The sequence below is a fragment of the Phragmites australis genome, chromosome 23 (assembly GCF_958298935.1).
Source record: "Phragmites australis chromosome 23, lpPhrAust1.1, whole genome shotgun sequence".
NCBI classification, from domain to species: domain Eukaryota; kingdom Viridiplantae; phylum Streptophyta; class Magnoliopsida; order Poales; family Poaceae; genus Phragmites; species Phragmites australis.
In genome coordinates this window covers 23,208,842-23,230,305 of record NC_084943.1, presented here as the reverse complement: position 1 = coordinate 23,230,305, position 21,464 = coordinate 23,208,842, and the positions used below count along the sequence as shown (strand labels likewise).

The window sequence follows — 21,464 nt, the reverse complement described above, 5'->3', positions numbered from 1 at the left end:
GAACATGGTGATGTTGTCATCGGTGACGTGAGGGATGGTTGCGCAGACGTGAGGGAGAGGCTAGCGACCTGCGCCAGATCCGGCCAACGCCCCACGGATCCTCGTGGACACCACCTCCTTGTTCGTAGTGGACGCCAGAAGGAAGTCGCCGCCATCGTCACCAACAAACTTATTGGGGGGGGGGGTGCGGAGAAGCCAGAGGGCAGGTAGGCTAGAGAATTCGGGGGGCGGGGCAACTGGTGACGCCTGGGCCAGAGAATCCTGGGGGCGTGGCAACTGGCAACGACGAGGGTGCTGTCCAGGGTGGGAATATTGGGAGGAAACGGCGTGATGAAATGGGGGTGTGAAGATCTCGGGAGGAGAGAAGCCGGAGGGACGGAGGGGGAGAGGTGATTGAGGCCGAGTTTTTCTCGGTTTTCATCCGATGTTTTATTAGACAGGTGGGGAACGGAAGGGGGAGGGGGGATAATGCACGATGAACTTTTGTTTTATATAGTAGAGATTAATTGTGTTGTAATTTTCTTATCCGTGCAGTCAATGGTTCATCTAAGCTCTGCTATCATATCATTGTGCGCATTGTATATGTAAAGTCGTATGATTTTGCTATAATCAATCTTCGGAATTTGGTATAATCAAGAAAATAACAGCAACGAATTAACAGTGCATGGTAGAATAGCACTTTGACCTGTACAATGATCACCCGAATCCAAAATATTTTAACGAACTAAACTAAAGCTGAATGAAATTCTCAACCGAGTTATTCAGACTTCAGAGATCTTGTCACACCGAACTTTGTTTTTCTCTTTTTTGAACTCTAGGGGGGCACAAACCCCACCTGAATATAGTCAGACTCTGAAAATCAGAACATGTATGCTTGCATGCTAGACCAACCAGCAGCACTGCTTCACTTGCATTTGCCATGGCAAATCGACAGGATTATGACGAGGATCAGAGCAACGACGATGCCGAGAACGATCAGCTTGATCTTCATGTTCTGGAACCACATCTTGCGCCGCACCCGCGTGCCTTGCTGCCTGAAATCAGAAGCCTGCAAATAGAAAAGAAAAAACCCAATGTTACCGTTTTATTCCCTATGTTTTCAGTTCTTTCCTGGCAGCAGTATGTTACTGAATACTTCTGACGATGAACCAAAACTTGCAGCACAAACCTGGTCGTGCAGCTGCTCTGTCTTTGTGACGAGCCCATCAATCTGTTCCCCACGATTGATGACCTAACACGAAACATTTTCATGAAGCCCACCAAAGCAGAATTCAGTATTGCTTCTCAAGATAGCAAACAAAACTATATCTGGTGAAGTGAAATAGACTAAAGGTTAGAGTAGATCACTGAAGAACCAAAACAGAAGAATTGTTTCAGCTAAGGCAAACAAGTTGCACAAATCCATCAGGCCATGATAGGCTAGTAACTTTTGCGAATTACTGTATTACCTTGTCAATGTTTTCCATCATGATGCCTTTCACTTCAGAGACCTGAGCTTTCACTTTGGACAGCCTGCTCACCTCCTCTGGGTGATCAATACAGTACTGCATCTGCTCTTTAAGCCTTGGCCTGTACATCTTGCCAGTTCCCCATGCACAATGAGGAATAAAATGTATTATTGGGCAAGCATAAGTGTTTCGCGGATTCGAAACGTCTCGCGTTTGAATTTGTATTTGAAACTGTGTATGTAATATTGCGGGCGTGCCAGTATACAGAGTATACAAGAGACAGGAGAATGTAATAATCGAAAACATGTAACTTTATTCATTCATGTCGAAATCATAAAGTACAGTTTCTCATATACATTTTTACTCCACAACGCACACGCTATCTGACTATCTTCACGATCTGGCGATTGCTTTGTCCCGGTTCCCGGGGGCTTCGTGAAGCTCTCCGGTTAATTACGCCCGTCTTCGGGTTACCTCCGATTAAGTGCTCTGGCGGTCGTCATACCGAGGTCGTCTCCGAGTCTGCAAGGCTGTAGTCACACGTAACAAAGACCAAGCAAAGTAAGCGTTAGCAATAAAATGCGGTAAAGTACGGGACAACAGTCTGGCATAAGCTTTTTGGACTGTTTATGTATCCCGGATCATCATCGGCCACATAGGCCTCAGAATTGTGTTTTTATGAAGAGGTGGGCTAGGAGCGCGGCACGACGCGTAGCTTCGACCGAAAGCAGCAGCATGGCCACAACCGGGAGCTCCGACGCCGTGCTTGACTCACTAGCTCCTCTTTGGGCCTCGGACTTGTCCTCATCGGCCGTCTCTGAAAAGCAACTTGCCACAAAGGCGAAGCCACGAAGGCGGGTGATAACACGTGAGCCACAAAGGCATCACACTCTTTGCGAGAAGCATCGAGATCGAACACAGGGCTATTAACAATAGAGTCCACTGAATCATCTTTTCTTTTCTTTTTGCTTTCTTCTCTTCTCAAACACCAAGCCACCAGTATGTATCCAAACTTACAGTGACAGAGAGGGAGAAGGGGGCAGCATATAAAGATCAAGAAGCCGCCCACAAATACATCAGAATAGCCGAACCTCGATAGGGCAAGCGACTGCAAGCCATGACAGTAGCATCACAGTATCAAACTCACCACCAAAGTGATCACAGCCTGCAATAAGGTGTTATGCGGCAGTAGGGAATAGGACTGCCATCACAGTATAGGGCAAACAGGACTGTTAACAAGATCAGCCACCACACATCAGATCAATGACAGAGGCAATCGGCAAGTATGCTCTTAGCCTCCTCTCACAATGATTAATAAAGAACAGGTATGCTCAGTGCTAAGCAGGAAGGTGCATCAGCAACCTTGCATCAAAGCAACAACAGAGGCAATCGGCAAACAAGCTCATAGCCTCAAGTTTTCTCCCCTGCAGCATATGCTCACTCAGCAAGCCATCACAGAACATCGGAATCCATGGGCCGTAAGAGAAAAGCCACACTTATCCGGTAATCACAAATAGCTACAAGATGAAGCGGCAATAGAGAACCACACCAGTATGAATTATAGCAGTTGGGCCTCAAATTTTTATCACCGGCCAATGACAATCATAGACATATGGCGAGCACAAGTGAGGCACCAGCACGAAGGCTGAGCACACAGAGAGTCAACCGACCGGGCATAAGCAGGACACCACGGCGAGGGGCACGACGGCACGAAGGCCGGGCCATAACACAGAGAGAGTGTAGCAATAATTCGACAACGGGGGGTGGCCTCAGCTTTCATCACCGGCCGACCCCCTCGGCGACATCATGCCCACACAGGAGAAAGAAAAGAGGGAGTAGTCTGGGAATCACCTTGGACGCCGGCGTGGACAGAAGTGAGGTCCATGGTAGCAGAGACAAAGCGGCAGGCGACGTCGGGTATGAGGTGAAGCTCACGGGTTTTCTTTTCAAAAGAACTCTCCTCCTCCTTCCTCTCTTCGGGCAGTAGCAGGACCTTAGCGCCGGTGGCAGCAGAACGCGGTGGTGCAAAGGTCTGGCGCAGCAGGGCCCCCCGTCTTCTCCCCAAAAACTCTCTCCTCCTCCACGGGCACCCCCTCCCTACACCTTATATAGGCACGGCACGGGGCTCCCTCGCGGAGATTTCGGATCGGGGTGTTTGGATTTCGGGAAGGGATAGAGACGGGTGGAAGGGATAAGCACAGGTGCGGCTCGGCGGATAGGGTGAAGCAGGCAAGTGTGGATGGCTCGGGCCAGAGAAAGGGTGGCGCGGCACGAGGTGAGTGAGGGGGCGCGGCGCGAGGAGCAGCGCGGTGCGCTCGGGCCCAGGGAGAAGCAGCTCAGCACGGGGAGCGGACGGCGCAAACGCGTGCGGGCGGTGCGGCGCGGGAGAGCGGCGGCTTAGGTGGCGGCGCGCTCGGTGGGGAAGAGGAACAGGAGGCCAGGCGTGTGGATAAGAGAGAGAGGAGGCCAGGTGTATGGATAAGAGAGAGAGGAGGGGAGGAGAAGCCGGGCCGGCCTGGGCCAAGAGGAAAAAGGGAAGGAGGAAAGGGGCCGGGCCGGCCGAAAGGCAAAAGGCCGGTCGGCCCTCTTCTTACTCTTTTTTTTTTCTTTTTCTTTTTTTGCTTTTTATGTATACGCATAAGTATATGGGAGATCGCGTATATGCACGGCAAAATACCATCATACAAATGCCCCCCACCAAATTAAGCCCGCGCGAGGAAAAGAGCGGGGCTTAACTTGGTGCGCATGAATTTGATGAAATAAAACAGCTGTCGAGTATCACCTCGGAGCCTTTTGCTGCGTTCGCTTTGCAGAGCCAGCCAGTGATGATTTTTTTTTTACTTGTGGTGGATAGATGCAGCACTCCTCAAATAAAATATATCAACTCTACTGCGGCCTTGGGAGGCGTCAGCTAGTATCATTGACAAGGATTTGACTCCGCTGCGACCTCAGGAGGTGCCAGCCAGCGTTGTCATGAAAGACTCCACTGCGACCTTGGGAGGTGCCAGCCAGTGAAGAACCTCTCAAGGGAGATTTTATCAACTCTATTGCGACCAAGTAGCAGCCACGGTGTCAGCCAATAGGGTTGAAGGTTTTCACAGTTCCGCGTGAACCGCACTGGCACGCTTCACTGCTCACGATAATCCTTAGTTGCGGCGAACTCGTCGCCACTCCTGAGGGGATCCTCGATTCCACTGCGACCCTGGAAGGTGCCAGCCAGTGTTGTCGAGGAATAGATAAAGACTCCACTGCGACCTTGGGAGGTGCCAGCCAGTGAAGGCAGAGAATGATTAAAGATTCCACTGTGACCTTGGGAGGTGCCAGCCAGTGAAGACAGAGAATGATTAAAGACTCCACTGCGACCTTGGGAGGTGCCAGCCAGTGAAGGTGTATAAAATAAATATATAAGACTCCACTGCAACCTTGGGAGGTGCCAGCCAGTGAAGGCAGAGAATGATTAAAGACTCCACTGCGACCTTGGGAGGTGCCAGCCAGTGAAGGCGAAGACTTCACAGATCCGTAAACACACATGTGGTGTACTTCTCTACATCATCAAGCTGCAATAGCTATGCAAAAATGGTTAACTAATAATGAAAGGGAAATGCATACTAACAGCCCTGTTTGATGCATTTGATGTTTTGAAATATAGGCTTTTCTTATGTCACCAAGCTATGATGTGACCCCAAGATACAGCCACAAGAGACTCCTTCCTCAGGAGACGACGAAGAGTCGTGACAGTTGTATTTAATTGTACGACACATCCGTGTACGTGTGAAGCACACATGTCTGAAAGTGCTTCTGAAAACGGTGGGGGTTCCCCAAAACTGCCTCGTCGGCTAAAGCAAGTTAACAATCCTGTACTCCTTGGAGGCTGAATTTGTGCATGGCATGGATCAAAGATGGGTAGAAAGCAAGATGTGGCATTGTTGCCTCCATTTTCTGCGAGGGTGGTGAATAATGGTCACTCTCTGGCATTCGCAGTCTTCATGCCACCCATTGATGGTGACTTTACTTGCACATTGCTGGTACTTCTCCCTTAAATTTGGGAGGGCTTTGATTGGATGACACCTTCAAATGGGTGTTTTGAACAATGGTTGACCTTCGTTGGGCCTTTAAATTTGCTCGAACTTGGGCTTGATCTTGGGAATGCGAATGCCTTTGAGATTCCACCATCCACGCTCTGTGGTACTAAACCTCGCGGGCAACTTTTGGTGTAACAAGGCCCTTGTTTTCATCACACCGGGGTGGCAAGAAGCTGCACACATACCCACGACTTGTGTCGGGAAGGTAGCCCTCTCTTGCTCTTTTCCTATAGTTGTCCCCGGGTGAATTGCTGACGGGGTGGAAGAGTACATGATTAACAACGGATGGTCGCTTCGGAGGCAGAATGAGTCAGCCTCGATGCCCAAGCGTAGACAGAGGAACATGTGTCTTTTGTGCAGTGTGTGTTTATTATCTTAGCTTAAAGCTGCCATGACACTTCGTACATCTCTGGAGGCGAGACATGCAAGTAGCCATACCTTGAAACCGCAACTCAGCGACAGGTAGAAAGGCCATGATCACTGTTGGGTGGATCGACACCCTTTATTTTGAAAGAGTTGTACCGAGCCTCGAAGTTCTCCCTTTTCAATGTTGATCCAAGGGGAACGGAGGACGGCTCTAAGCGATAAACTTTTTGAGAAAACGACCATTAATAGGAGGCATTGGATGAACGCCCTCCTGGTTAATGAGTTGGTAGGCACCTCCATCGTAGACTTGTTCTACAACATAAGGCCCTTCCCATTTTGGCTCAAATTTGCCTTTGCTTTTGCCGGTGAGTATAATCGGGCGCCTCAGAACAAGTACTAGCTCTCCCTTCCTGAATACGCGAGGTTTGACAAGCTTGTCATATGCTCGAATCATGTTTTGTCGATAGAATTGTAAATTTTGGAGAGCGTTGAGACGCTCTTCTTCAAGGGCATCCAGTTCTTGGAGTCGAAGGTGAATTCTTTCATCTTGTGTGATTTCATTGTGTATGGCAATCCGGAGCGCGGGAAGCTCCAGCTCTAGGGGTAAAACAGCCTCCGTACCAAAGACAAGTGAGTAGGGCGTCGATTGTGTGGGGGTACGAACAGTGACCCGATACGCCCATAATGCTTCGAAGAGACGGTCATGCCAATCCCTCTTGTGTTTTGTGACTGTCTTTTTCAGAATGCCCACGAGGGTCTTATTAAAAGCTTCAGCCAAGCCATTGGCCTGAGGGTAATACCCTGTGGAATAGTTCCATTGAATCTTGTATTTCTCAGCAAACTTATAGATCTTACTTGACTTGAAAGACAATCCATTGTCAGAGGTGATGCGATGAGGAACTCCGAAACGGTATATGATGTTACGCTCGAGAAAGTTGATGACGTTGTCGGATTTCACCTCCCTCAAAGGAACTGCTTCCGCCCACCTGGAGAAGTAATCAGTGGCGGTGAGAATGAATTGCTGCCCTTTAGAAGAGGGCGGCTCAATTTTTCCAATTATGTCGATACCCCAAGCGTCAAAAGGCCAAGAGGGTATAGTCGGGTGTAACGGAACTGGGGGACGATGCTTGAAGTCCCCGTGTATCTGGCAATCATAGCAAGATCGTGCCACTTGAATGCAATCGGTCATCATACCGGGCCAATAGCCTCCTGAAAGCTTTAGGCTATGGTACATCTTTGGCCCGCTCTGATGTCCACCACAAACACCTGCGTGTACCTCTTTCAGGGCTTTATCTGCTTCGCTTCGGCACAGGCATCAAAGAGGCATCTCATGCCCATAAGAGCGTCGATACAGGACTCCCGCTTTGTATATGTATGAGGGGAGTCGCCTTTGCAATTGACGTCTTGTGACGGAGTCACTCGGCAGACTGCCGTGCTTAAAATAATCTAAGAAAGGCTTGCGCCAATCTTGTTTATCAACTTCAGTAGTCACCACGGTGTTCACTTCGTGGTCTTCGGGAATGAGCTCGAGTACGGCTGGTAGAAGCCATCTTTCTTCAATTTTCACTTCTGCTTGCCCATCGGGTAATACGAGGGCTGCAGCTAGCTTTGCAAGAGCGTCCGCTGAGGCATTCTTGCTTCGCGGGACGTGTCTAATCTGTATGAGTTCAAATTTCCCCATAAGTTTGTGAGCGGCTTCCCAATATGGGACCAACTCGGGTTTGCGCACTTCATAGACTCCATTAACCTGTCTCACAATGAGCTGAGAATCTCCGTACGCGTGAAGAATATGTATCTCCATGGATAGTGCGAGAAGGAGCCCAAAGATGAGAGCCTCGTACTCGGCTTCATTATTGGAACATTCCTCCTTAAGCAAGGAAAAGGAATGGTATAAAGTCTCTCCTTTGGGGCTTTTGAACACTATCCCTGCACCGGCTCTCCTACGAGGAGTCCCGTCGGGGTCGGACTCCATGCGTGAAGCGCCGTCGAAGTAGAGTTCCCATGGAGCCTCTGTGTTAACTGTGAATACTTCTTCGTCGGGGAGTTCCGTGACTAAGGGCGAATCATTCGGAACGGGATGTGCCGCTAGAAAATCAGCTAAAGCTTGCCCTTTGACGGCTTTCTGCGGAACGTACGTGATGTCGTACTCCATCATTAATAATGCCCATTTTCCGACCCTGCCTACAAGGGCGGGTTGATTAAGGACGTATTTTACGGGGTCTGCTCTTGCAATGAGATGTACCTCATGTGCTAGCAAGTAGTGTCGCAGCTTCTTGAGCGCAAACATTAGTGCTAAACAAAGTTTTTCAATGGGGGAGTAATTACATTCAGCTCCCGCCATGGTTCTACTCAAGTAGTAGCATGCAACTTCTTTTCCTTCGTCATTAATCTGCCCAAGAAGGGCACCGACGGAAGCGTGTTGTGCTGCGATGTATAAAATGAGAGGCCGCCCTTTGATAGGGGCCATCAGCACCGGTGGATGAAGCAAATATTGCTTGATGCTGTCGAAGGCATTTTGGCATTGCTCATCCCAAACGAACGACGCACCTTTCTTCATGAGTTTGGAGAAGGGCTGAATTCGCCCGGACAGATTAGAGATAAAGCGTCTTATGTACGCTAGTTTTCCTTGCAAGGACTTGAGTTCTTTTAAATTTTTTGGTGGAGGCATTCTGAGGATCGCCGTTATCTTCTTAGGCTCGATTTCAATGCCTCGGTAGCGGACGATGAAGCCTAGGAAAACGCCGGATTGCACGGCGAAGGCACACTTAAGCGGGTTCATCTTGAGTTGGTACTTACGCAGTCTCTCGAATACGACGCGCAAATCTTCTTGATGACGCTCACGCTCTCGGGACTTGACCACCAAGTCGTCGATGTAGCATTCTACGGACTGGTGGATGAGGTCATCAAAGATGGCCGTCATAGCGCGCTGGTATGTAGCACCTGCATTTTTCAAACCAAAGGGCATTACTGTATAGTAAAAATTACCCTTCGGGGTCCTGAATGCTGTGTCGATGGCGTCGTGTGGATCCATCTTGATTTGGTTATAGCCGGAGAACCCGTCCATGAAAGAGAGGGCTCCAAAACCTGTAGTAGAATCGATCACTAACTCGGTGATCGGAATAGGGAAGTCGTCTTTCGGGCAAGTGCGATTTAGGTCACGGAAGTCTACGCAAACCCGGACTTGCCCGTTCTTCTTCATTACCGGAACGATATTAGCGAGCCATCGAGGATATTGCACCTCTTTGATGAATCCCGCTTTAATCAACTTATCGACTTCGGCAATAATGTCATCTTGTAACTCCGGGCGGAAACGCCGCGGATGCTGTTTAATGGGACGAAATTGCGGATCTATCGCTAGTTTATGGGTAGCAACACACGGGTCAAGACCCGGCATTTCTTTATACGACCATGCGAAACAGTCTCGATATTTCATTAAAAATTGCTTATAATCTTCGCGCTCTTTGGGTGAGAGCGTAGCACTTACAAAAGTGGGGCGAGGATCATCCTCACTCCCGAGATTAATCTCTACATGCTCATCTACAGTTTGCTGCCCGCCGTCCTCCAACTGGTAAGGAGCCGGGGCAGCATTGAGGATTTCTCCATGATGAATTGGCGTCGCTTCATGTATCTTGGCCAAGAGGTATTGCTCATCTCTCAAGCCATGTCGCGCGTTTGCAGCAGCGCAGAATGATCGAGGCTGATAAGGGACTTCATATGTCTCGATCAAGTCCTCTTCATCGGATGGCATTTCTTCATCATCCTCGTGCCCCCAGTCTTCACCTGCACAAGTAGTATTACACATAACAAATTCGGAATCATCTTCATACTCTTCATCGCTCTCACACGAGGCGAAGGGACGGTAGCCGAGTCCGTACCTAGTACGAGGGAGACGACCCTTTTTCACGAGTCGTTCTGACTGGCTCCACCACTCTTCACACACGTTGGGCGGAGATGGTAATCGCTGATTCCTTCGGAGCTTTATTCCGGACCTCTCGAGTAAGGGGACCATGTTTGGTTCCACCCTCAAAGTCCCGATGATCTCCTCCTTATCCGATTCAGTATCTGGAAAATTCAACACAAGGTTACAGCACTGAGTATGTGGAACCTTATAGAAAAGGGTCGGGCTTGTGTATCCCTGAGGATCAGGAACAGCCCAGACTTCTAATGGTGTAGCAACTGAAGTGTAAAGTGATGGAAGCGGAAGAAGAGGGGAGCTCGAGGCCACCTTCTCTATTTTAGCGACTATCTTCTTCACTCTCCCCTCTTTATGCTCGGGGGATGTAGAGGTGGCCGCTTTATTAGTCACCTGAAGTGTTTGCGCAGTGGCTGGAGGGGCATCTGTTGAGCCCTCATGCACTGTTATAAGAGGCTTTTCTATATTAGCATTATACTCGAAAAGTATCGGGGAAGGTGTATTCCCTTCATCTTTAACGAAAGGCATCTCTATCCAGGGCCTTGCTTCTGACCTTGTCAGGGTAGTAGTCATTGATGGCGCTGACGAAGAGGCCTCCAAGTTCCCCATGATTAAGGGCGTCGTGGAGGTGGGCGATGCGGAGTTCCAACTCCAGAACATGCCTGAATTGTCCTCTTTGATTGCCCCCGGTCCTTGTTGTCGTCGAGACACGGGAGCGTACGATCGAGGCTTTCCTCGGTCCCTACTGCCACGAACGCGAGGGAAAGAGCTTCGTTGTCTTGAGCATGGTGTAATTAGGAACTCCATCTCGGAACTGGAGGATGTTGGGTCGGGTGTGACCATGACATCCACTGCTGGGGTCGAGCGACCCAAACGCTCTTCTCCACCGGTGCTAGGGAAGAAGTACTTAGCATCTGCATGGTGCACTTCTTGCACCGTGTATGGGGACAAATTACCGATGATTCGATGTTGTTCTCCTTTATTATCCACGAACTTGAAGCATTGGTGCAACGTAGAGGGAACAACCTGGTATTTGTGTATCCAAGGTCTACCCAATAGCGCCGAGTATGACGTCACAAACTCGATGACGAAGAACTTCACCTTAAAGCTGAAGGTGGACATTTGTAACCTCACGGTGATGGAGCCCAACGCCTTGCTCCCGTTGCTGTCATAGCCACATATGACCACGCTGGTTGGCTCGAGATCATCCATCGTATACCCGGCTCGTGTCAAACTGCGAATAGGCAGAAGGTTGACTGCCGAGCCAGGGTCTATGAGCACACGACGAAGATGTGCGCTCCCAATGTTTCCTTCAATGTAGAGTGGTCGATTATGGTTATCGGTTTCAACCATCTTATCTTCCTCGGAGAATGATATCTCATTGGCTTCAGCAAGAGTGCTAAGGAGCCGGTGTTTGGCCATAGCCGTCTCGTATATGTGAGGAGTCTGTAGAGCCTTGATTAAGGCCTCTCGCAAGTCTGGCATTAGCGTCAGTGCATCATAGACGCTTAATAGCGCTGGAATGCGCTTTAAATGAGCAATGACGTTATATTCTATGTCATCTTCTTTAGCCTGCATCTTTGACGATGATGGCTTGGATTCCTGAATGGGGAGCTTTGAGCGTTGTAACCCATCGATTTTGTCAGCGCGAGGCTGTCGAGGCTTCACTGGCTCAGGAAGTTCTCTACCATTTCTTAGATTCATATTTACTTCTTCAATCTCTCCCTCTTCGGCGGATGTAGCTTCCGCCTCGAGGGCTTTACGTTCCTCGGGAGTAATAGCGACTCCTAAATTTGAGTCGTCATCATCTTCACTTGCGGCGATGGCATTACATTGCGCCACCTTGGAGGACAGAGTAGTATCGAGAACGTGCTCATCTCTTGACGTCGTTGGCTGTCCCCAGGTCCTAGGGAAGAATTGACCTAGTGTAGGCAAAATGGTAATTCTCCGCGGGAAAGCCTCATCTCCCTCCGACTCGGGAATGAATCGGGGAGGCATACGTCGTTGACTTGGATCACGCCGTGCAATTTGCACCAGCGCTGAAGGAGGATTAACTTGATAGCTTGATTGTCGAGCTCTTGGAGGATGCCTTTGCGGTACCTGCTGCCACTGTCGCTCCTTCACACAATGAGTGACGGGCGTGAGCCGAAGCCTCTCGAACTGCTCTTCTACTTGGGCGAATGGCACCCAATACTCCTCTTCTTCATTTATATGAATAGGTGATGGGCCATTATGTCTCACTGTTACCACATTAGCGGTATGGTAATCTGGGTTCATGGCTTCAGGCTTTAGGGCCAACCTCTTCTCGTTGACCGCTCTTTGCAACCACTCTTTGAAAGCGATGCAATCTTCAATGACATGCCCTACGTACCGATGGTACGGGCAATACAAAGGATTTTCAATCATGGCAACCTGCTCAGGTCTTGCCGGAGTAGGTAAATTCACAAGCTTTTGCTCATTCATCTGTTCGAAGAGACTTTTGATGAGGTCTCGTCGGAAGACATATTGCTTATTCAGCATCTCTCGGACATTAGGACGCACAGTTGGTCTTGGCCGTTCATTCTTCGGGCCGAAGACTGGAACGGCACTTGTAGCGTTTGCCTCGATGGATGCCTTCGCCTTGTTGCCATTTCCGGTCGGCTTACTCGAAGACCCGAACCGTCTAGTGTTGTCGGTGGAGCCTGCGTTCTTGTACATCTCCATGATGTGTGGTACCTTCTCGAACTCAAGCTTGGTAGCCGCAACGGCATCTCCAAGTGAACTGAATGTCTTGGGATCACGTCGTGAAACTCCAACCAACCAGTGTTGTAGCATGCCGTGGATGCACATTTGCACGGCATCTTCTGGATGCATCTCTCTTGCTAGACGAACGTAGTTGTTTCTAAAACGGATGATGTAATCTTCAATCCTCTCATCCCGTCTTTGTTTAATTTGGGACAACTCTAGAATCGAGATGTCCTTTCTCATAGTGATGAAATGTGACTTGAATAGCTCTTTCATAGCAACCCAACTGGGCACCGAACCCGCAGGCAGACGGCTATACCAGTGGAAGGCGGCTCCCGTCAAGGAAGCTGAGAATTGGCGCAGTAGTAGTGATGGGTTATTTGCAGTGTCTCCACACACTGACTCAAAGTAAACAAGATGTTCAGTGGCATCACCGGTCCCGTCAAACAAACGGAACTTCGGCGGATGCCAACCTGCAGGGAATGCGACTCGATCGTGCCACGCTTCATATGGCTTGTCGAGCTCACTCTCTAATGGTCTTGGAGCCTGCTCGGCCGCCAATTGACGCATTCTTCTGTTGACTACGTCTTCTGCGATGCTGTGGTAGTCTCTTAGCGTCACGACCGGCGCAACATGTGTGGCCGAATTTGTCGGCACGACCATGACATGTGGAGGAGTGGCGCCCGTTTGATGAGTATGCGTGCCCCCTGCCCCTATCGGAGGAGGATTGCGCAACTGAGACGCAGCTTCGAACTCAGCAAACTGCGGGTCAACTTGAGGGACCCGTAGTACGTTAGATGGTGGTGGCGGTGCACCTCCTGATGTAAAGTGTAGCATCATGGAGCAGAGCTGGTCTACTCTCGCGGACAACTCGCTTACTTGTCTTTCAAGAGCGCTATTATGCTCATTTTGAGTGCCCAGATGTGGTAGAGGTACTTGCTGATGTTGACTGCTTGTACCCCCTAGGGGTACTATAGATGGTATTGCACCTACGCCTGGGGGTGGTTCTTCGCAAATGCCTTCATTTTCATTGGCCATATTTACAGGCGCAACGTTTAGGCCTTCTGGATCTTTTTCGTCTCCGGACAATGCCGAAGGTGCCAGCCGGGAGTAATGTGGCGACTGAGAGCGTGCTTCAAGCGAGTCTGATGTATGAGCCCCGGGACTGTATTGTCCCTCATCCTCGGATGTGACGGGGCTACTTTCTATTCGATGTCGAGCAGTCATCTTCAAGCGTGTGTCGGGGCCAGGACGCGTAGCCACCGTGTGTAATTGATCTTGATCTCGCGGTAAACGCGAAGAAATACTTCTGTAGGTATCAGGGTGGTCATACGAAGAAGACCCCCCTTCAAATGATTTGCATTTCCCGGACACGGGGAAACAAGGGGCGACTATGGCCTCCTTCTGCAGTCTTGCAGTAGTTTGTGAGGACTTGACGAAGCAAGCCTTTGGGTTTGGCAAAATTTCCTCCTCGGAGGAGTATGCTAGCTCGTGTGTGATAGGAAGGGGTTCCCAGTCGGAGTCCGATTCTTCGAGGTTCAAGACCCCGATGGTGCCGCACATCATGATGTCTCCGTCATTGGACTTTTTAGAGCTCTCGGACGTAGTATCATAGTTTGTCGAAGCATCCGAGCTTGGTTCTACAGGCTGTTGGGACCCTTTAGCAGTAGATGGCGGTGTCGTTTCCTCGGGGACAGTTACAGGTTTGTCCTCCGTTACTGGCTTTTCATTTTCTTTAGTAGCGATGATTTGGGAGAGTTGAAGTGGTTCAACCGTTTGCTGGTGCATGGCAGGCCCTGTTGAAACAGGGATAGTGCCATTGTCTTGTGTTTGACGCGGCTTCGGAGCCAGGCGCTCTAAGAGGAAATTGTATCTCGGGTTTTGTTCGAGATTCGGCGTTACCCGAACGCTAACTCTTCCATCCTCCGGGTGGACTTGGCCATCTGTCCGAACGCGGACTTGTACATGACGTAGAACGAGGTCCTGTAATTCGCGGAACCAGGCTTGCCGGTTTCTCTTTCTTCGCTCGCGCCTACGTTGATTCTCGTTGAGAATATACGGGGCCGAGTATCTAGCCGATGAAGCGGGACGACGTGCTGGTCGTGTAGGAGCCTCGTGCCTCGGAGCTCCGTGACTGGAGGAAGCCACCTCATAGGGAGGCCTTCGATCGCGCCCAAAGGGCCTTCTTGGATATGCGTAGTCTTGATGATGTGACTCTTGATCCCAACGAGTGGGTGGCCGCATTTGACGTGGCCGATATGTTGTAGGCGGAGGGCCTCTTTTTTGAGGAACCTCGGCGCGGCAATCTTGATGTTCATGATGATTTGTAGGACGGGGATTGCCCCCAGTCCGTGGAGTTTCTAACACAGTTGTACTGCGAAGCTGTCTTTCGAGACCGTTCATTTGGTCTCTAAGTTGCTGTAGTTGTCGTTGTAGCTCATCAGATCGAGGCGCCGGCACTTCACTTGGAAGCACGGCGAACTGGTTTGTGTCTTTAGACGAAGAAGGGTCAGTCGTCACACTGACGTGAAAACAAGGTACCCAGTGCTGGCAGCCAGCAAGACTGGGGTTGTAGAGCCTGCGCCTCCTTCCAAGGCGATGCGACAAAAACTCCTCTACTATGGCCTCTCGAGCGGGGAGTCTGGCTCGTGTCGCATGATGAATCCATGCGCGAGGCATGAGCTCACTCGAAGCTGCTTCTTCATCTGTGATGCAATTTGAAGTAAAACGGGAGGCGATCCGTTGTCGGAGCCTTTGAGCTTTAATGATCTTACGCCGGCAATTCCGGCGTGCATGTTCCTTCCTATCTAGACGAGCAAGGGCGACACTGCGACGCAAGTTCTCGCAAACCGCGTCTAGTGCTACGACCAACTCAGCTTCTGTTTTCTCGGCGAGGGGTAAACCCTCCAGCATAGCTTTGGCCTCAGCGACAACGTTGTGGCACTCATCCTTGATTTGTGAAAAGGCTCTCTTTTGAGCCCTGTTTGTTATAGGAGCCTGAGCTGGCTCCTTCGTCATTTTGGAGTAGATGGCACCCTCGTGCTGGATGATGACCACCGGTGGGAGTGTTCCGAACTGTAGGATCATGGGAATCGAGTCGCGGGCAGGGATGAATCCACCTGCAGCCACAGCGTCTCTCGGTTAGTATTTTCCCGACGATTTTTTGCAAGCAGCACTTGTAGACTCGGGAGACCATCTTGACGACCAGCACAGCGCAGCAAAGATGGGAGGAGAACCATATCCCACTGGGCGTGCCATTTTGTTTCGCGGATTCAAAACGTCTCGCGTTTGAATTTGTATTTGAAACTGTGTATGTAATATTGCGGGCGTGCCAGTATACAGAGTATACAAGAGACAGGAGAATGTAATAATCGAAAACATGTAACTTTATTCATTCATGTCGAAATCATAAAGTACAGTTTCTCATATACATTTTTACTCCACAACGCACACGCTATCTGACTATCTTCACGATCTGGCGATTGCTTTGTCCCGGTTCCCGGGGGCTTCGTGAAGCTCTCCGGTTAATTACGCCCGTCTTCGGGCTACCTCCGATTAAGTGCGCTGGCGGTCGTCATACCGAGGTCGTCTCCGAGTCTGCAAGGCTGTAGTCACACGTAACAAAGACCAAGCAAAGTAAGCGTTAGCAATAAAATGCGGTAAAGTACGGGACAACAGTCTGGCATAAGCTTTTTGGACTGTTTATGTATCCCGGATCATCATCGGCCACATAGGCCTCAGAATTGTGTTTTTATGAAGAGGTGGGCTAGGAGCGCGGCACGACGCGTAGCTTCGACCGAAAGCAGCAGCATGGCCACAACCGGGAGCTCCGACGCCGTGCTTGACTCACTAGCTCCTCTTTGGGCCTCGGACTTGTCCTCATCGGCCGTCTCTGAAAAGCAACTTGCCACAAAGGCGAAGCCACGAAGGCGGGTGATAACACGTGAGCCACAAAGGCATCACACTCTTTGCGAGAAGCATCGAGATCGAACACAGGGCTATTAACAATAGAGTCCACTGAATCATCTTTTCTTTTCTTTTTGCTTTCTTCTCTTCTCAAACACCAAGCCACCAGTATGTATCCAAACTTACAGTGACAGAGAGGGAGAAGGGGGCAGCATATAAAGATCAAGAAGCCGCCCACAAATACATCAGAATAGCCGAACCTCGATAGGGCAAGCGACTGCAAGCCATGACAGTAGCATCACAGTATCAAACTCACCACCAAAGTGATCACAGCCTGCAATAAGGTGTTATGCGGCAGTAGGGAATAGGACTGCCATCACAGTATAGGGCAAACAGGACTGTTAACAAGATCAGCCACCACACATCAGATCAATGACAGAGGCAATCGGCAAGTATGCTCTTAGCCTCCTCTCACAATGATTAATAAAGAACAGGTATGCTCAGTGCTAAGCAGGAAGGTGCATCAGCAACCTTGCATCAAAGCAACAACAGAGGCAATCGGCAAACAAGCTCATAGCCTCAAGTTTTCTCCCCTGCAGCATATGCTCACTCAGCAAGCCATCACAGAACATCGGAATCCATGGGCCGTAAGAGAAAAGCCACACTTATCCGGTAATCACAAATAGCTACAAGATGAAGCGGCAATAGAGAACCACACCAGTATGAATTATAGCAGTTGGGCCTCAAATTTTTATCACCGGCCAATGACAATCATAGACATATGGCGAGCACAAGTGAGGCACCAGCACGAAGGCTGAGCACACAGAGAGTCAACCGACCGGGCATAAGCAGGACACCACGGCGAGGGGCACGACGGCACGAAGGCCGGGCCATAACACAGAGAGAGTGTAGCAATAATTCGACAACGGGGGGTGGCCTCAGCTTTCATCACCGGCCGACCCCCTCGGCGACATCATGCCCACACAGGAGAAAGAAAAGAGGGAGTAGTCTGGGAATCACCTTGGACGCCGGCGTGGACAGAAGTGAGGTCCATGGTAGCAGAGACAAAGCGGCAGGCGACGTCGGGTATGAGGTGAAGCTCACGGGTTTTCTTTTCAAAAGAACTCTCCTCCTCCTTCCTCTCTTCGGGCAGTAGCAGGACCTTAGCGCCGGTGGCAGCAGAACGCGGTGGTGCAAAGGTCTGGCGCAGCAGGGCCCCCCGTCTTCTCCCCAAAAACTCTCTCCTCCTCCACGGGCACCCCCTCCCTACACCTTATATAGGCACGGCACGGGGCTCCCTCGCGGAGATTTCGGATCGGGGTGTTTGGATTTCGGGAAGGGATAGAGACGGGTGGAAGGGATAAGCACAGGTGCGGCTCGGCGGATAGGGTGAAGCAGGCAAGTGTGGATGGCTCGGGCCAGAGAAAGGGTGGCGCGGCACGAGGTGAGTGAGGGGGCGCGGCGCGAGGAGCAGCGCGGTGCGCTCGGGCCCAGGGAGAAGCAGCTCAGCACGGGGAGCGGACGGCGCAAACGCGTGCGGGCGGTGCGGCGCGGGAGAGCGGCGGCTTAGGTGGCGGCGCGCTCGGTGGGGAAGAGGAACAGGAGGCCAGGCGTGTGGATAAGAGAGAGAGGAGGCCAGGTGTATGGATAAGAGAGAGAGGAGGGGAGGAGAAGCCGGGCCGGCCTGGGCCAAGAGGAAAAAGGGAAGGAGGAAAGGGGCCGGGCCGGCCGAAAGGCAAAAGGCCGGTCGGCCCTCTTCTTACTCTTTTTTTTTTCTTTTTCTTTTTTTGCTTTTTATGTATACGCATAAGTATATGGGAGATCGCGTATATGCACGGCAAAATACCATCATACAATAAGAAAACTTAAACAATGATGTACTAGAATCCTACGAATTGTTTGCAGATGAAATGGACTGTTACCCGAAATCTCGGCTGAGACTGTTGGCTGTAGCTGTGGCTGCTTTGCCCCCTGCATATCTCTTGTTGAAATCCTCCTTGATCATCTCTAGGAAGGCAAGAGGAATCTGCCGCCCAGCCGACTCAGTTGCGACAACGCAGTATGCTGCAATTTTGATGCATGCGCTTCAGTTAGCATCTCAAATAGATAAAGTTCCCCGCCCCACCACCCCCGCGTCGCCCGCTCTGGCGACTCGGGGGGCAACTCAACCCCTAGCCCAAGACCCCCCAAACCCTAGCTCAGTCCGGCCGTCGCCACCGGCGTGCGAACGCCGGCGACGGCGGCCAGCGACGGTCCGATGCCAGGCGTCGCGGCCTCCTCCCCCGTCTCCTTCCTCCCCACCTCCCCTCCCCTCTCCACCCCTACCCCGAAGCCCCTCTTGCACCGGCAAAATCCGCCAGCGTAGCTGTTCCTCCGATCGGATCCGCGCGTTTCTGCGCCAGATCTGCTTCTCCCATGCTGGATCCGCGCGGTGGTTCTGCTCCTACCGCGCGAGATCGCCCTTTGCCACCTTCTCCTCTGTCGTGTGGCCGGGTGACTACTGTTTTTGATGCCGCGTGGCCACTCCGCGTGATGGCCTTTCGCTTGGCGCGGCGTGTTGGTGCCGGTTCTTAACCGGATGTGTCCGCCGGTCTGCTCCTAGGCGGCGGCGTCGCCGGTCTGCCCCCTCCTTCTAGTCGGCTTGTGGTCGCTGCATTGCTGTTGCCAGGTCTTCTTCATTCTGCCCGGTGTGTGGCTGATCTACTCCTTATTGGCCGGTCCGTCTTTTGGCCGGTCTGCTCTCCCTTCGGCCACTCTCTGTCGGTCAGTTGTTACTCTCGGGCGGGCTGTCAGTGCCCACCTGTGTGCCATGCGACGGCCGGCCATGTTTGACGACGTCTTGTTCTACCTGGAGGCCTTGCCGTGTGCTGTTGCGGGCTGGGGCTTTGCCCCCGGTCGTCTATTGTTGGTGGAGGCGTCGCTCGGGCGTGGTGCTCTTGTGCTGTTGGTTGTTCTTTGCAGGTGTATAGTCGGGTCGATCCGTCGAGCCTTTGTGTTCGTCGGCTTGTTCCGTGGTGGGTCGAATTTTGGGCGAAAGCCCTGGTTGGCTCATTGCCATTGCCAACGGCGGTGACGCTCACGGGCGTCATTACCTCCCTGGAGGCGCCGCGACGAAGTTCCCCCGGCATCGCTTCGGACTTTCCCTCGATGCTCGGCTTTCACAACTAGCAGCTCTACTTGCTGGACGCACCCGTCTAACCTCTGTCGTCCGGGTGTTAGGGGGTTTTGGGATTTCTTTCTCTTCCTTCTTTGTTTTACGCATGAGCTGAGCTTCGTGGGTTGTATTGCAAGTCTTGTTAAGGTTTTCATGTCCGGTTTTTCTTATAAACTGGATCACTCTTCTTCTTAATGCAATGACGCGCCGCTCTCGTGGGTGTTCGAGAAAAAAAAAAGAGATAAAGTTCAGCAAGCGTTTCCATATTGCTTATTCTTGACAAAAGTTGTCTCCATCTTCCTGTTCTGAACTAGGTAGTTCCTTCACATGGGTTTCCCTGGTTGTGGCTGCCATTGCCTGCCTTGTGTTGCAGTCATAAATTTCTTCGTTCTGATTTCATCTAAGCAGAACTTCCCTTTTTATTAGTCACTTTCAGCAAGTGTAACGTTATATGAGATTCAAGTTATTATAGACAGGGAGCTATGCCTTTCCTTGAGCATCTAACACAGTTGCTAATAATGGAAACCGTAGGACTTTTATGACGGGACTTGGGGAATAACTTGGCACCAAGAGAAGGAATATAACGTTTCCAATAGACAGGACTGAAAGCTGTGCAACAAAAGGAGCATTCGCGTGCCATCTCAACAAGTACTAAATTTCAGATTGAGGCTTCTCCGATTGAAAACATCATAGTTTTTTTGGCAATCTGGGAGAGTTATATTGCGAACTAAATCCTAATTTGGGATCGCAAAGTCTAGCAGATCAATTCAAACTCCTCTTCTGAATAGTAGCAACTCTGAATCTTCTTAAAACTTGCAACTCTGAACATCGGCATAAGCTAAACTGTCTGAACCCTGTATGATCATTAGGATGCAACAGGTAATCTTCAAACTGTCTTTTTTTAATGACTGATGTAATCCAACCGGAACAATTTCTTATATTATAAACTGACAGAGGTGTTGCGCGGCCCAGAGTAGACACCGCTTTTTTCTCAAAGGGTAAACAAGAACTAGAGCTAAGCCAAAGGATATCCTAAAATAAGACATGTTAGTGTAGAATTTTCTTAAAATTTTCAATTCAAACTAGAAGGAAACAAGCAAGGCAAAAGAGAACATTTCCATAACATGGTCAAGGTAGCATCAAACTCATGAATGGAATCACCCCAAAATTCGTGCTTGTCAGAACAGAGAGCAAGCATGTAGCAGAGAGATATAGGAAGAAAAATTAGTTGCAGCAAGGCCGGGTGCGTGAGAGACCGTACCGTATCCATCGTTGACGAGGAAATTGAAGGTGTGGGCGTCGCAGGTGTAGGTGAAGCGGTTGTTCCCGGCCGGCAGCCTGTGCAGGCACTGCGCCGCGATGTCCCGGAAGTTGCCCGTGTAGGACGTGTGCTCTGCCAGCACCAGCGTCCCCCGCGCCACCATGGCGTATATCAAGGACGTCGCAGGTGGCCCCTGCTGCGCCATCTTCTCCGACGACCAGCAGCAGCACGACCAACCGTACCTGAGAGAGAAGATTGGGGAGGAGAGGAGCTGTATGCTGCTGCCTGCCTTGTTGCCAATGTATGTCTTGGGCTTTGTGGCCAAGGAAGGAATAATGGTGGTCTATACTATACTCCTATATGCTATGTAGCAACTCAACGATTAATTAGCATTGTGATGCCGTCGTCCAAAGGAAACACCGTTATTAATCAACTTATCAAGGGTTCTAGTCTTCTAGATGGATGGAAATCGTACCATTTGATTTGCCAATATACTTCACTGATAGATCACAGATAGATAGATAGCCATCCGTCCGTCCGTTGACTAAGACAGATGATGAGGAAGGACTCACCTCTCTCTTCCCGCATTGCTCTAATTACAATAGTTGTT

At 50.5% G+C, this 21,464-nt stretch overlaps 1 protein-coding gene across 1 annotated transcript; it reads right to left on the bottom strand.

The window, feature by feature from the left end:
* Positions 1 to 622: 622 nt before the first annotated feature.
* Positions 623 to 21,236, bottom strand: LOC133906262 (vesicle-associated membrane protein 721-like). The gene is made up of 5 exons (XM_062348117.1): positions 20,855 to 21,236; positions 18,362 to 18,503; positions 1,449 to 1,569; positions 1,169 to 1,231; positions 623 to 1,048 (listed from the first exon to the last, which is right to left on the bottom strand). Exons 1-5 carry the CDS (start codon positions 21,057 to 21,059, stop codon positions 905 to 907), a joined length of 675 nt encoding a protein of 224 aa, XP_062204101.1. The 5' UTR covers positions 21,060 to 21,236; the 3' UTR covers positions 623 to 904.
* Positions 21,237 to 21,464: the final 228 nt, after the last annotated feature.

What these genes read in the sequence shown, in the direction of transcription:
- LOC133906262 (XM_062348117.1), bottom strand. Translation starts at nt 21,059, where the DNA reads ATGGCGCAGCAGGGGCCACCTGCGACGTCCTTGATATACGCCATGGTG. An exon ending in CCTCGTCAACGATGGATACG is followed by an intron (nt 18,504 to 20,854) that starts GTACGGTCTCTC and finishes TCAAAATTGCAG; the next exon opens with CATACTGCGTTGTCGCAACT. An exon ending in TGATGGAAAACATTGACAAG is followed by an intron (nt 1,232 to 1,448) that starts GTAATACAGTAA and finishes GTTTCGTGTTAG; the next exon opens with GTCATCAATCGTGGGGAACA.